General features: G+C 33.8%; 1 protein-coding gene across 11 annotated transcripts in view; it reads left to right on the top strand.

The window, feature by feature from the left end:
- PTPN13 (protein tyrosine phosphatase non-receptor type 13) overlaps positions 1-16,889 on the top strand; it is a 245,364-nt gene that overhangs the window by 117,795 nt on the left and 110,680 nt on the right. For 10 of the 11 annotated variants that reach the window (XM_037021141.2, XM_037021143.2, XM_073237332.1 and 7 more), the window contains one exon: positions 1,052-1,612. The exons of the other annotated variant lie outside the window; for it this stretch is intronic. In XM_037021141.2, the coding sequence (XP_036877036.2) occupies positions 1,052-1,612 (561 nt within the window). The remainder of the gene's footprint in view (positions 1-1,051; positions 1,613-16,889) is intronic. 11 annotated transcript variants of the gene reach the window in all.

Here is a 16,889-nt window from a genome sequence, read left to right as displayed (position 1 = left end):
ATTGTATACATAGCAAATAGGTTATCAAAAAAAGATCATAAAAGGTCACACAGGAAATCTTCACTGCTTATGGGCTATTAGGTTAGTAACTATAAAGTTTTTTTCTACCTTTCTTTTTTCAAGAGCTATATATATATATATATATATATAGCTCCCCTATTGAAAAAAGAAATGCAGAAAAGACATACAGAAAAAAATGTGGAAAAAGTAGATTGTTTTTTGTTGCTGAATCTGTGGATTAAAAAAATTAATTTATGGTTGGGCATTTTTGCCATGTCTCAATGCATTTACAGACCGCTGCCTTTAAAAAGTTAGAGTGACTTACTGTTTTAACTACATCAAGGACTAAAGTATAAATAAGAATTAGCTTTATTCCAGTTGACAAATACTGATAAATTATCTTCAAGTGGAAAAACTGTTTTAGTATGTGATGGTCTGCCATGGAAAAATGAAGTTTCTTACATAATTTAGACACAATCAAATTATCTGAAAACATATCTAATCATAATAAAACTTTGAAACAAGAATTCCAAATGTTAGAGTTTTTTTCCATCCAGAATATAGTAAGAATTCTTTGTTTCTTCTTTAAACATACTTATTTAAATGGCTAGAAAATACCAAGGTCTTATACTGAAGTAGTACATGTTTTATTTATACCTTTACAAATTAAAAGAGTCCACTATACGTTCTGTTATTACCCACAAATAATTTCATGGATAATTACTATTTTACCCAACTGGATAGTATCAGAAATGTTTATCTATTTTTTTAAAACCAAATAGTTCACCTGTGGTGAATATAAAATAATACTACTCAAAAAAATTCAATATATTGTTTCATTAAATAAGAAACATTGGATTGCAGAAAGTTATACAAACATAGCATCTCTATCTTCTTTCACTATCCCCACCACCACCATCCCATTTTGTCTCTGATTTTTCCATTTGGAGAATTTAGAATTTTGCCACTATCTTCATTGTAAATTGTAAGGTTACATTCCGGTTATTTTCTACAGATTCCATGCATACATGATAGATTCTTATCATTCCAGGAAGAAGCTCTACTTCTGATGTACTAGACATACACAAGTCTCCATTCTCTCATCAGACCTTTCTTAACAAAGGGCTTAGTAAATCTATGGGATTTTTGTCCATCAGAGACACACAAAATGAGGAAGATTGTTTCAAGAACATTTCATCAGATAATAATTCTGGACATGAAGATTCTGAAAATACCTGCTCCCCTTACCAGCTTAAAACTAGTGGCCCAGGAAATATCCCTGGCGTTGCTGTGCTTCCCAGGAAGAAGATTTGGGCTTCATCCATGGACTTGGTTTGCACAAGTAACACAGACTTCTCTTCTGGAAAGACTGGCAGATACCAACATTGTCTCCCAGAAGCAATAACAGTACGGACTTCAACTACTCCTAGAAAAAAGGAAGCAAGATACTCAGATGGAAGCATAGCCTTGGATATCTTTGGCCCTCAGAAAATGGATCCATTGTTTCACACACGAGAAGTGCCCACCTCCTCAGCAATATCAAGTGCTTTGGACCGAATCCGAGAAAGACAAAAGAAACTCCAGATTCTGAGAGAAGCCATGAATGTAGAAGGTCAGTAATTTTGTGTGTGTTTGAGAGTTGAATTGAAATATTTAAAAATGTGATTTGAAATAAAAAAGGTTTATTAAACCATTCCTTTGTACCCAGGTTAATCTCTTCTTCTCTGTCAATTTCTGTTCTCCTTTCCACCAACATCTAATTAAAGTACACTGTTTCCACAAAGTCATCCCTACTAAACATGTCCAGTTCCATCACTTTTTGTGACAGAATATTTTGAGTCATATATGTTTAGATTGTAAGCTTCTCAAGGGCAGGAGCCATGTTTTTGCTTTTTTTTTTTTGATCCTCCACAGAACTTTCTACCATGTACTATTTCATGGGAGGCTTCCATAAAGGACTGACTCATGGAAATGGATGCTGTTAATCAAAATCAGCAATCTTAAAAAGGCAGACTAATGTGGTGATAATACAGTAGTTCCCAAATCAGTTTCAAAAAACAAATTTTGGCACATGACTCCTGGAGATTATAATTTGTTTGGTCTGGAATGAAATTTTAAATCTATGTTTTTAATATTATAATTATTTAGGTTTATAGATTTAGAGTCAGACAGTCTAGGTTGAATTATATACTCCATTTAGTCGCTATTTGGCTACCTTACTTCAGCAATTGGGCTTACTCACTCCAAGTCTAAGTTGCCTCATCTATAAAATGTGCTTAACAAAAATAGATTAATTATATAATGACTGTAGAGTGATTAATAAATCCAATTATGACATTATTAGTATGTGGGCATCAAATAACTTTATAGATGCTAAATTCTTATTTGCAGGGCAAAGCTCCATTTTAAATATACTTCTTTTACACACAAAGCTCAAAATATATAGAATATATTTATATAGAATAAAATTATGTTCTAGAGATATGGATAGAGACTATTTTTAATATAGATAAGATGGGAGAAAAAACAAAATAGAGTTACCAATCTAATCTACATTTTGGATGATAAAGATTTTATAACCTCCCCATGCCTCTTCGACAAACTCTGGGACGTGGATGATTAAAGAGAACTTTAAGGTGCTTTCTAGTTCAAGGAGAGTAATCATAAAATCAAGGGTCATGTTCCATAATGTCATTGTTCCAGTAGGATATTTTTTATTCACAGATTACCCTTAAAGTATTTTGCTAAATAAAGGTTTGTTCTGCTGCTTAAGTTTTAAGTATAGTTCTACAACTGAACATACTCTCCACATTGTGCTTTACTTCTAGTAAAAAAAAGCTTTGCAATTTTTTTTTCAATTCAGGCATTGCAAATTAGTAAAGAATTTGAAATAATGTAGAAAATTATTAAACACTTAATTGATATTCAGGGTTTGTATATACATGCATTTTTAAAAACAGCCAACTTTATGAGATGCTCATGTATAATCTTGGTCTGCAAACTTTCCAAGACAGAAAATAAAAACAAATCTGTTTTATGTAATTTTACTGTTTAACTCTTGATCAGTAAACTTTCAGAGTTATGAGAGCAAAGAGTGCACACTTCTGTAGTTTAAAATACTTTTTTCTTTAAGAGGTTGTATTTCATGACTATTGAGTGGTTTGCACAACAGCTAGCATAGGAATATTAATTTAGCCTAACCTCATTAGCAGTGCCCTCATTGAGACAGTTATGCCTGTTATGGGAAAAAAAAAATTCAAAATCCCTCAATTATTCAAATGCTAAAACTGTAATAGTCTCAAAATATAGTAAGTGAAGATATAAGCCAATCTTGGTGACTATTTCTCACATTTAAAAGGTTGCATTAATTATTTCTTAACCTAATTTCATAATGAAATTAAATAATTTCTAATGTTTTGTGTGTGTTTTAAAAGATTATTTGATATAATATTCGGTAAATTAATAGTAATGTGGATTAGTGAAGTTTGAGGGAAGTGTTTTTTATATTTGAACCTTGGTTTGAGAGTTAAACAGTAAAGAAATCAAGCACTAAATGAAAAACTATTTAGACTGTTAAATTATGCTGTAATAGTCTGTTGAATGCATTTTGTTTGAATAGGTGAATTTTTGATTACCTATAAAATGAGGATCAAGCTAGTTTGCATATGAGCCTTTTATCTTTTCAGGTAATAAGTGCATGAGTATGTGTGCTAAGGAAACCCAAATAGACCAACTTGTTTCCAAATAGGTATATATATCTGCAAAGACACTGAATGATCTTTGTAGACCCTTATTTGTTAAAAATGGCAACTTGTTATGAAACATAATTCCCAGATGTAGAAATTTTAGATCCAGTATAAGAGTTGCAAGAAAAGGAAGAGATTTCTTTTTAAAAATAAAATATGCTTTGAATTGTTTGATACGGCAATTTCCATCCTGAAATCTTTCTTTTCTATTGAAGAGCACTTCTATTCAAAAGCATTTGCTCTCACAAAGAACCTATCCATTTTTTCCCAGAGTATATTTTATGACCAAGTTAAACAAAACACCTTGAAAATGTTGGTTTATTATGTAAATGCTTACAGCACCTTAAATAATCTCCATTATTATATAGTAAATTGCAAGTAGTAATAAATTATATTTGCTTCAGACTAAAAACATTATTTGAAAGGAATGTTTGCTGTTTGGAACTCAAAAACAGTAATTCTTATTAGTTACTTAGTTGAGTTATGCTGGGTTTTTTCCCAAAGGTGAGATAATTTATGTTATCTGTGCAAACAAAAGTGCAGATTGCTAATATGAAGACTTTAGCTAGTATACAAAGAAGAAAAAATAATAGTGTACAAAGAAGAAAAAATAACATAAATACCATTAAACTCATTTAATTCTCAGAAAAAGTAGATTCCACAGATCCTTTTATGTGTGATAAATCAAGCAGAACAGTAGATGTTACTAACGTACACATTTTCTTATACTCATTTCTTTTTGAACATTCTTGTTTTGAAGGCTTTAAAAATATTAACAATGTTCTGTGCAATTTTTGTTATCTTTAAACTTGACAGTTACTACTGAGTATCAGTAATGTTAGAATTAGAAGAGGTCTCAGAGCACACATTTTTGGGCTTGTGAAAATTTACTAACATACCTAAGATCACATAACTAATTAATGATAGAGTTTCCATCCTTACAGGAGATTATAGATTTCCATCACAGATTTCAGAGTTCTAGTCTAAGGATTCCCACCACATGTTCATTGCTAGTGTTTAAAAAAATGTGTTCCAGTGTCTATTGGGTTAATGAAACAATCAGAAGAAAAGAAATTGCTAAGTTTGAGTTTGTCTTTTTGGGTATTAGAAGAACTTTATTGAGCTAATAGGGAAGATCACTGTCCCTTCCAATCTCAGATGTAGAGCCCTTCCTGTAGCCTAGGCCCCAGCCTCTTGAAAGAAGCCTTTGCCTAAATCACATTCACAGCAATTTCTTAGCTCACAACATTAAACCAGTCAAGTAGCACAGGGAAGACCAGATGTGAAAATCATGGAATATGGTATGAGAAAGAATCTGGCTACCATTTAGACTGAACATCTCATTTTCAGAGGCCCAGAATAGGCTAGTTTGCCAAAGGAGATAGATAATGCATAACTCAAACAGAGCTATATTTAGAACCCAGGTCTTCTGATCCCAGAAAAAGAGTTTTTCCCACTCTGCCATTCCAGTTTCAAATAGAAACCAGTTATATTTCAGATACATTATCAGGAAAACTTTTTACTTCCTGGGAATATGTAAACACCAAAGTATGTGAGCCTGTTCTAGTTATTGAGGCTCCTTAATATTTCAACTGACTGCCCAAAAAAAACTTGTCTTTTCCTAATAAAATCATGTAATTTTTAATACAGTAAATCAAGATATTATGAAAGAAAGCTCAAAATGAGGCACTTGCATTTCTTCCTGCAGAAAGCCAACACTGGGTGGGGCCAAAATAGAGCTTCATTGTATCCCATTTCCTACTGTGGTAGACAGTGTTTTGATGCAGCTTTAGGACAATGGTAGAACCTGTGAGATGGTAATCCTGATGAGATCAAGGAGGGACTGTCAAAAAGCATTGATTAGCATTGGGTACTATGATTACTTTGGGAACAAAATTATAAAGCCAGGAAAAAAAGATCCCAAGAAAGAAACTATAGTTGAAGGTTAACAATTATAAGATTATTACTGTGATTATTAACACTTAACCTTTCAGATTAAGTGCGACAAACATGAAGCAGTAGGGAAGGGGCAAGAAGAAACCTAACAGGTTTCTCTCATGAAAACTAGTTGTAAAATTTGGTATCACTCTCTTTTTGCTTTATTCCTTTTATTTGACCTTTTTCACCTAGCATAGGACTGTCCTATTCTACTCTTTTACTTTATTCCTTGTTCCCAGTGTTTTCTTTTCCAACCTTCTCTACTTCATCTCAAGATCTGAGAAATTGTTTTGTAATAGGAGTCTGTCACTGTCTCTCTTGTGATTTAATTACTACACACACCCTATCCATTGCTCTGTGGGTTGGCAGCACATTCCTGATCATGAGAAATTGACCTGGAGCCAGTACTCTGAATATAGTATGAACAGTACTCCACACCCTGGGTGGGGACCATGAATAGTATTTTGGTTCCAACAGTCAAAACTCTTCTACATTCTGTATAATAAATAGTAGAAGGGAAAATAAAAAGAACAGATGTAATTAAGTGACCATGGCTAAATATCACTTATTTTAGGAATTCTGAGTCAATCTACTTTACATCAATATCAAATATTGTTTCCTTTCTTTCAGTGTAACTCTGGTCTAGCCTTGTTTTGCTGTTTCATGACTACCCTGTGAATACAGCTTAATCTCTGTATTGTGCAACTAGAATATGTAAACACTAAAGTATGTGAGCCTGTTCTAGTTATTGAGGCTCCTTAATATTTCATTTCCATGCGAAGATTGAACTTGAAAGTTAATACATTGTTACAATTACATTTCAGGAAAGCATGGGGTTGGATTGATAAGTATTACAATTCATTATGTAGGATACTTCTAGTGACATTTGATGGAGAGATTATAAGTTTTTTCAAAACCTAACTCTCTTTCTAAAATCCAAAAGTAGTGAAGATGAACTAATCAGGTTTTATTTCTTCACCTAATTTCCTTCTTGAATAGCAAAGATCTATCTATATACATTTTAGTATATATTATTTATATTAAAATATGTATGATCGTTATTTGGATTTCTCTATAAACTAAAATAATTTAAATATATAGTTCCTATTTCACACATCAATTTCACAGAAATAAATGTGAATAAGCTTGGATTTTAAGTGACAATGGTCAAATATCACATGTATTCTCTGAAAAGCACACTATTATAGATGCATTTAACATCTTAGCCCAAAAGAATCAAGTGCCTACTATGTTTCCAGGGCTGAATTTTAAAGAGATTTGTATTGTAGACCAGCACTATCCAATGGAACTTGTTAAATAGAAGTAATGTTTTGTACCTAATGTCCAACTCAGTAGTTAAAAACCACATGTGACTATTGAGCACTTGCATTGTGGCTTCTGTAATGGGGGAAGTGACTATTTTATTTAAACTTGCATGGCTACATTTAGCTAGTGGCCACCATATTAGTGTAGTGCAACTTCAGACCATTCTCATCAAAAGTTTGTCTAATATAAAATATCAAAGTTCAATTGAGGAAAGATGTAGTTTGAGAGGCATTTGAGAAGAGGTGTACAGTAAGTTTTTTAGTTTAAATTAAATCATAGACATTTACCTTTCTTCTTTTGATTTATTCAAGTGGAAAAATGAAATTTCATTTTTAAACACTAAGGAAAGTTAATGGTGAAGCCAATATAAACTATGAATATAGACATAGTAGCATAATAGTAATTTTTTAGTCCATAGAATTCATAGGCTACCTTATCAGAAATTAGGAACCTAATTTAAATCTAACTCATACTTAGTGAACATAACCCAGTTTGGCTTTGACATGGACACCTTCTGAGAAGCATGGAATGATATGTTGTGAGAATGATTTAAAATGGATCTTACTAGGAGTGAGTAATCATTGCAATTTTAAGACCTAGCAATTTTAACTTCCAAAATATTTCTTCATTCTATTCCAATATCTCAATTCCTTCTTTTGCCCATGGACTATTTACTTTCTAAATTGATCTCTTAGTTACAATTTGTCCTCTGTTTCTCTGCCATGAAAGTCCGAATATATTTCTTTGCCTTCAGACATTTAATATCATTCCATTATCTGAACAAAATAAAATTCTAGCATCTTAGATCATGGCATTTAAGGCTGTCCATGATTGTATCTCTGCAGTCTCATACCTCACTCCAACACTATGTACACAATCTCTCTGTCTCTTTGCAACTTCCCTTCTTCTCTCCCTCCTTCCATTACAGGCCAAGTTTATTTCCATGCCTTTACTTACACAGCTTTCTGCCTTAAGACTATCAAAGATTTCAGGCATTACCTGGTTCAGGAGACTTTCTCTCACCTTCTCAGTTTAGGATAATGACCTGTATTTTTCACTGAAATTACTTGTTTTGAGGAGCTTGTTTATCTTCCTGTAGACATTAGAAATTTGACCTGGTCTAATTCATAGTTGTATCCTGTATCCTGAGCATCTACCACTATGCCGGACATACAATAGATACTCAGTAAGTGTTTGTTAATCTAAACTGAATATTACAATGTGGCTATTAATATTTAATATTTAGCATATTTTGTGGTACTATTTCAGATATAGGATACAGGTTTTCTGATAAATTCTATATACAGTGAGGAGAATTCCCACCTCCTTCTCCTCTGTTTTGTCCAACTCTGAGAAAAATCACCTATTTGTCAGTCGTAGACTGACCAGCCAACAGTTTCCTTTAGAACTCTGTACTCTCTGAAAGCTCTAAAAGGGGTGGGTAGTAAAGTCATAAGAACATAGGGTCCTGGAGGATGCTAAAAGAGTGATTCAGCCAGCCTAGGTGCAAGTCATGGCCCAGATTTGTGGCTAGTACAACAGATAAGACCCCCATGGAGGAGACTGGAAGCAGTTCATTATTGTGCCATTCCTACACTGCACAAATTTTATGCCTATAAAGTAATTTATAGTCCACAGAACATTCCTCCATATATCCTTCCTCATTTATGCATTCATACTTGCATGAGTTCTGTTGCTCCTGGTTAAAATTTTTATTGATCATGCCCAGCCCCCAAGGGATTTTAGAATATATTCTATTCACGTATTATGTAGCATCGTATAATATAGAATATAGTTGACTCCAGTGAACATATAAAAGATATCTCTAATCTCTTAAAATTAATCCCTTGGAAAGAAAGCATAAACGAAAACACTACACACAAATATATAATGTTACTACTTTTGTTTCTCTACGTTATTTGAAAATTGAAATATTTTACTTGTTAGGGCCCGTATAACCTTAAAAAGGCAGAGCTTTAAACATTTTTTTTTTGTAGTTATCTAATTCTTGATGTTGCAATTGGCTGTCTCACTTTCTGCATGTTACTTGTCTGAGCTTGAATATGTGTCACTCCTAAATGATGTTTTTAAATTACAGTTTGTGCTGGCTTAGATTCATTTTAATGTAAAGATTGTAGATTTGAACATTTCATCTGAAACGGCTTTCTGTAAATTCAGAATATAATGCAAGTCTTCATAATCTGTTAAGTATTATAAGTATAGTGTTCATAATCACAGGCCACAACTTTATATGTTTAAAGTGTTAAGTGTGTTAAGTGGTGGTAGAAATTGTGACTCTTAGTTGTGAAGAACTTATGGCAAAACACGCTAGCCATCAGAAGCTGCTTTTTATTTTTGCTGTGTAAGTAGACTCAATATAATGGAGTGAATTTTGTATAGAGGATCAGATTACAGTAAAGGATAATAAAATATTTGTCAGGTTTCTGTACCTCGTATTCTGACAAAAAAAATAGCATATTCTTAATTATGGTAAAATAGTGCTAGAAATTAAAAGGTATGTTAAATTGGCAGAGTATCTATGACTACATAATCTCTATAACTAGACTTCTATCCAAATGTTAATTCTTTAAGCCACTCTTCCATAGCCCCTATTCTCATTCTCTCACCTCTATTCTACAAAATATTTTTTGGAGGAAGTATATTCCTTATATGTTTTATGTGTCTATATACATATATTCACATAAAATTTGCTGCTTCTTTCTGATCATGTGTTCAGACAGATCTTAATCTCCAATTTGTTCTTTTGCTCTCATTATTATTTCTACACTATGATTTTTTCCTACAAGTTATTTTCTACATCTAAGAACTAAGTGCACATAGGAAGTCAAAGAGAAGAAAGTTGTCTGGTGAAATGATATATAATCATGACCCCGAATGGACCCTAATACAGTGATTTGTACAATGTAGGCATCATTTAAGTATTTACTAGCTGAGAAAAGAAATTTGCAAACCAACAAATGAGATACTGAGTCTATGCCACAGAAGACAAATAAATTCAGTTCTGTAGTTGTAATGGAAAAAGCTTAAAATTTTGCTATTATAATTTTAACATTGCAATGAAAATAGTCACATGTACATTTTATTAAGTGTGTATTTTAATATTTTTAATAGATCCATTGCACATGATTCAAGAACTTTGTCACTCAAAACTTAGCAATATTCTATAAATACTTAGCATCTATAAAAAAAGTCTTATACTTCCTAATTAAAATAGCAATTGCTAGATTATATTGATGATGGGAGATGAGAACATGAGGACTTTACTGTACTCTCTGTTTTCCTGTCCAGAATTGTTCATAAATAAGAAGGTGTGTGTGTGTGTGTGTGTGTGTGTGTGTGTGTGTGTGTGTGTGTGTGTTTTAAATCACCCAGTTAATACCACTTTCCTGGGATCTGGACCAAATCTAATGTGCTAATATTATACATTTAAATATAGTCAGAAAATGTAGTGTCCTCCCAAAAGAAAATTTGTTAATAGAGTTAGGAAACCTCATGAATTTTAAGGATTACCTTTCTTCTGCAGACCAGAACAGAGGAAGAAAGCTGCTCTCTAGTTAGTGTCTACTGGATGCCTTTATGTAGGTCATCTCAGAAAGCCAAGAAATGTTTCTGCCCAGATGATCTATAAGTGTGGCAAATGTGCCTTTGTGCATATACCAATGCAGGATGATCTTGCTTGGTAAAGGACTTGTAATGTTATCATAATACTTGACATGGTTAAATTTATTATTTAATTCAGAAATGGAAAGCCCATACTTAGTAGGACTAATTAACCTTTCTTATAAGCATGACCGAGTAGTGAATTTTGGCTGAGAACTTTAATCTTATTATAACCTTCTTAAAAGCATGACTGAGTGGTGAATATTGCTTGGGAATTTTAATCTGGTAATACTTGCCATGCCATTACATGAAAGGAACATGGCTAACAACATTTTAAAAGATACATTCCACAACCCAAAAAGCTCACAGAAAAGATCCTACCACTTTCATTAATGTAGACACCTCCCCCACCACCCCAGTTTTAGAAGGAAAAAAAAGTCTTTCTACCCGCTAATAGTCCTGCCAAGCTAGTTATCCGATTTGTGTTTCTGAAGTACTAGGGCCCTGCCGTAATGCAGGAAAGCGTCATAAGGCAGAGCCCTCCCTCCCCCGAAATGTGTCACTAAAAACATTTATGGACCAATAGTTCATCAAGGAAAGATGACTTATTGTTGTATTTTTAAGAGGAGTTCATCAAAGTTACATTAACTTGTCTTATAGAAAGAACCCAAGAATTGAAATAAGTTTCCTAGTGTTGTCAGAGTGCACTGAAGAAAAAGGAAACAAAACAAAGGCTACTGAGAGAAAGGAAGTATGGACATTGGAAATAATGTAAGAACAATTATAAAGCACCACCAAACAATGGAAACTCACATTAAAATCTGGCTACTGTCTTACAGACACTTTTTAGGAAGAGTTATGAAACAGTGAATTCATTTAATATGGATGTGAAATGGTTATTGCATGGCATAACAACTGACTAAAGTGCTCTCCTCTGCCTACTGCACAGGCTTACGGCCACTTCCTACTTTTCTTCATAAGGTGAAGAAATCATGTTGTCTGTATATTTGGGTCCTATCCTTGGCCTTGTTGGTTTTACTGTCCTGTATGTTGCAGTGCTACAGTAACTCAGAAATTTAGTGTGAGGATTCTATAACAATAAAAAAAAAATTAATTCAGTACCACTTGAAAATAACAGTTTTTCTTAAGTAACCATTGTATATCAAATACAATGTATATTGTATATGTTAACTATACTTATATACATATATATTGTATATGTATAAGTAACTATGTATATCAAATTTAAATAGTATTACATAAAACTATTATTTGACATCTTCTACAATACTTTTAAATCACATTCGTTTTGAACCAGAGGAATTTTTTAAAATAATTATCTTATTTTTACCATGAGATTTCCCTGTGGTAGAATAGAACCATTTTTTAAAGGTACTGGTAAATACTTGGATTTTCAGTCTTAAAACTCTTTCCATTAATTACAGTATTATTTCATAATTATGTTGACAATATGCAAAACTAGACAAAGTAAGAGTCTCCTATATTACGTCTACTTCTCCAGCTACACATTGCCATAGGAACAGTGCACAACTTTTAGTTTAATATAGTCCCATTTGTTCATAAATGTTTTTGTTTCCCTTGCCCAAGGAGATGTGTTCAGGAAAAAGTTGCTCATGTTTATATTCAAGAGATTTTTGCCAATGTTTTCTTCTAAGAGTTTTATGGTTTCGTGATTTACATTCAGGTCTTTGAAGCATTTTGAGTGTATTTTTGTGTATGGAGTTAGACAGTAATCCAGTTTCATTCTCTTACATATAGCTGTCCAGTTTTGCCAACACCAGTTGTTGAAGAGGCTGTCTTTTCCCCACTGTATATCCATACCTCCTTGATTTTATATTAATTTACCATATATGTGTGGGTTTATACCTCTCTTCTTGTGCCAGTACCAAATTATCTTGATTACTGTGGCTTTATAGTGCAGCTTGAAATTGGGGAATGTAATTCCTCCAGCTTTATTATACCTTTTCAGTATTGCTTTTGCTATTCAGGTCTTTAGTGGTTCCATATGAATTTTACAACTATTTCTTCTAGTTCATTGAAGAATGCTGTTGGTATTTTGATAGGGATTGCACTGAATCTATAGATTCTTTTGGAAGGAATCTTTTGGAATTAATATTTTGAAAATGTTGATTCTTCCCACCCATGAACATAGAATGTGTTTCCATTTATTGTTATCTTCTTTAGTTTCTCTCTTGAATGTCTCATCGTTTTCAGGGTATAGGTCTTTCACCTCCTTGGTTAGGTTTATTCCTAGGTATTTTATTCTTTTTGATGCAATTGTGAATGGAATTGTTTCCCTTATTTCTCTTTCTGCTAGTTCATCATTAGTGTATAGGAATGCAACAGATTTCTGTGTATTAATTTCATATCCTGCAACTTTGCTAAATTCAGTTATTAGTTCTGGTAGTTATGGAGTAGATTCTTTAGGGTTTTTTATGTACAATATCATGTCATCTGCAAATAGGAACAGTTTAACTTCTTACTTACCAATCTGGGTGCCTTTTAGTTCTTTGTGTTGTCTGATTGCCGTGGCTAGGACCTCCAGTACTATGTTGAATAAAAGTGGGGAGAGTGTGCATCCTCATCTTGTTCCTGATCTTAGAGGAAAAGCTTTCATCTTCTCGCTGTTAAGTATGATGTTGGCTGTGGGTTTGTCATATATGGTCTTTATTATGTTGAGGTACTTGCCCTCTATACCCATTTTTTTGAGAGTTTTTATCATGAATGGATGTTGAATTTTGTCAGATGCTTTTTCAGCATCTATGGAGATGATCATGTGATTTTTGTCCTTTTGGTTGATGTGTGATAGATGATGCTGATGGATTTTCAAATATTGTACCATCCTTGCATCCCTGACATCAATCCAACTTGATCATAATGGATGATCTTTTTGATGTATTTTTGAATTTGGTTTGCTAATATTTTGTTGAGTATTTTTGCATCTATATTCATCAGGGATATTGGTCTGTAATTTTCTTTTCTTTTCTTTTTTTTAGGTGTGTTTTGGTATTAGAGTGATGCTGGCCTAATAGAATGAGTTTGCAAGTATTCCCTCCTCTTCTACTTTTTGGAAAACTTTAAGGAGAATGGGTATTAGGTCTTCTCTAAATGTCTGATAAAATTCAGTGGTGAAGTCATCTGGTCCAGGGTTTTTGTTCTTAGGTAGTTTTTTGATTACCAGTTCAATTTCATTGCTGATAATTGGTCTGTTCAGATTTTCTGTTTCTATCTGGGTCAGTGTTGGAATGTTGTATTTTTCTAGAAATTTGTCTGTTTCTTCTAGGTTAATCCAATTTGTTGGCATATAATTTTCTATAGTATTCTTTAATAATTCTTTGCACTTCTGTGGTGTCCATGGTGATTTTTCCTTTCTCATTTCTGATTCTGTTTATGTGTGTAGACTCTTTTTTTTTTCTTGATAAGTCTGGCTAGGGGTTTATCTATTTTGTTTATTTTCTCAAAGAACCAGCTCTTGGTTTCATTAATTCTTTCTATTGTTTTATTCTTCTCAATTTTTTTTATTTCTTCTCTGATCTTTATTATTTCCCTCCTTCTACTGACTTTGGGTCTCACTTGTTCATCTTTTCCTAGTTTCATTAATTGTGATTTTAGAGTATTCATTTGAGATTGTTCTTCTTTCTCAAAATAGACTTGTATTGCTATGTACTTTACTCTTAGAACTGCCTTCACTGGGTCTCAGACTTTTTTGCAGTGTTGAGCTGTTGTTTTCATTTGTCTCCATATATTGCTTGACCTCTGTTCTTATTTGGCCATTGATCCATTGATTATTTAGGAGCATATTGTTAAGCCTCCATGTGTTTGTGGGCTTTTTCATTTTCTTTGTGTAATTCATTTCTATTTCCATACCTTTGTGGGCTGAGAAGTTGTTTGGTAGAATTTCAATCTTTTTGAATTTACGGAGGCCCTTTTTGTGGCCTACTAATGTAATCTATTCTGGAAAATTTACCACATGTACTTCAGAAGAATGTGTATCTTGTTGCTTTTCATTGGAGTGTTCTGTGGATATCTGTTAGGTCCTTCTGTTCTAATGTGTTGTTCAGGGCCTCTGTTTCCTTACTTATTTTCTGACTGCTTGATCTGTTCTTTGGAATGAGTGGAGTGTTATAGTACCCTAAAATGAACGCATTGCTTTCCGTTTCCCCCTCTAATTCTGTGAGTATTTGTTGCACCTATTTGGGTGTTTCTATGTTGGGTGCATTGAATTTATAATGGTTATATCCTCTTGTTGGACTGATACTTTTATCATTATATAATGCCTTTTTTTTGTCCCTTGTTATTTTCTTTGTTTTGAAGTCTATCTGATACAAGTACTGCAACTCCTGTTTTTTTCTCCCTATTAGTTGCATGAAAAGTCTTTTCTATCCCTTCACTTTTAGTCTGTGTATGTCTGGGTTTGAGGTGAGTCTCTTCTAAGCAACATATAGATTGGTCTTGCTTTTTTATCCATTCTATTACTCTGTGTCCTTTGATTGATGCATTCAGTCCATTTACATTTAGAGTGATTATCGATAGATATGTACTTATTGCCATTCTGGCTTTGGATTCATGGTAACGAAAGGTTCAAGGGTAGCTTCTTTACTATCTAACCATCTCACTTTAACTCTCTTATTATGCTATTATAAACACAGTGTGATGATTCTTTATTTCTCTTCCTTTTTATTCTTCCTCCTCCATTCTGTATATGTTAGCTGTTTTATTCTGTAATCTTTTGTGTTTCCTTTGACTGGTTTTCTGGGTAGTTGAATTTTTTTTTTTTTGCCTTTAGTTAGTATTTGGTTGGTCTGCTTTCTTTGCTGTGGTTTTACTTTCTCTGGTGATATCTATTTAGCCATAGGAGTACTTCCATCTAGAGCAGTTCCTTTAAAATATCCTGTAGAGGTGGTTTGTGGAAGGCAGATTACCTCAACTTTTGCTTATCTGGAAATTGTTTAATCCCTCCTTCAAATTTAAATGATAATCATGCTGGATACAGTATTCTTGGTTCAAGGCCCTTCTGTTTCATTGCATTAAATATATCATGCCACTCCCTTCTGGCCTGTATGGTTTGTGCTGAGAAGTCTGATGATAGCTTGATGGGTTTTCTTTTGTAAATGATCTTTTTTTCTCTCTCTGGCTGCTTTTAATACTCTCTCCTTGTCCTTGATCTTTGCCATTTTAATTATTACATGTCTTGGTGTTGTCTTCCTTGGGTCCCTTGTGTTGTGAGATCTATGCACTTCCATGGCCTGAAAAATTATTTCCTTCCCCACACTGGGGAACTTTTCAGCAATTATTTCTTCAAAGGCACTTTCTATTCCTTTTTCTCTCTTCTTCTTCTTCTGGTACCCCTATAATACAAATATTGTTCTGTTTGGATTGATTACAGAGTTGTCTTATTATTCTTTTATTCCTAGAGATCCTTTTTTCTCTCTGTGCCTTAGCTTCTTTGTATTGCTGCTCTCTACTTTCTATTCCATTTACTGTCTCCTCTACCTCTTCTAATCTGCTTTTAAATCCCTCCATTGTGTGTTTCATTTCATATACTGTATTTTTCAAAGTTTCTCTTTCTTGAATTCATTTCTGAGATCTTGAATGTTTTTCTGTAGCTCTGTGCTTATGTTTATGATTTTTATTTTGAAATCTTTATCAGGAAGATTGATTATTTCAGTTTTGCTTAGCCCTCTTTCTGGTGCTTGAATGATTTGGGGTTGAACAAGGTTCTCTGCGTTTTCATAATCCTGCAGAATAGTGTATAAAAATAGCTTTGTGTAGGTAGTGCCCTCTAGTACACCGAAGTTCTACTCTCTGGAACTGCCCAGCACCTGGAGCAATGGCTGGGGTCGCTGGAAAGGGTGCTGGAGCCTGCCAGGAGGAAAGAGGTGTTTAATGCTTCCTGGCCACAGTGCCTGCCTCCACTGCCAGAGCCAGTGAGCAGAGCACACTGGGAGCAGCCTCTTGGATATGCTCCTGTAGTGCTGGAAATGGGGCTGCCCTCTGGCTGGTCTGTCACAATGATGGGGGCAGCAGGTTTGCAAACTTGTCAGTCTGGGAAAAATGAGTGGCAGGCTGCATATTGCAGTAGGGAGGTCTTGGGGCTGCATTGCCAGCCATGGGGATGGAGCACGTAAAGCTCCCAAAAGTTCCCAACCTGCTGAGCTGAGTGCCCCAGGATGATTTTGTCCACCTGTCCTTTCTCCTGACCAGCAAGCTCTCTATAATCCTTGCTCCTTTAGAAGC

Source organism: Manis javanica, chromosome 5 (genome assembly GCF_040802235.1).
Source record: "Manis javanica isolate MJ-LG chromosome 5, MJ_LKY, whole genome shotgun sequence".
NCBI lineage: Eukaryota > Metazoa > Chordata > Mammalia > Pholidota > Manidae > Manis > Manis javanica.
This window is presented reverse-complemented; position numbering and strand designations above follow the sequence as displayed.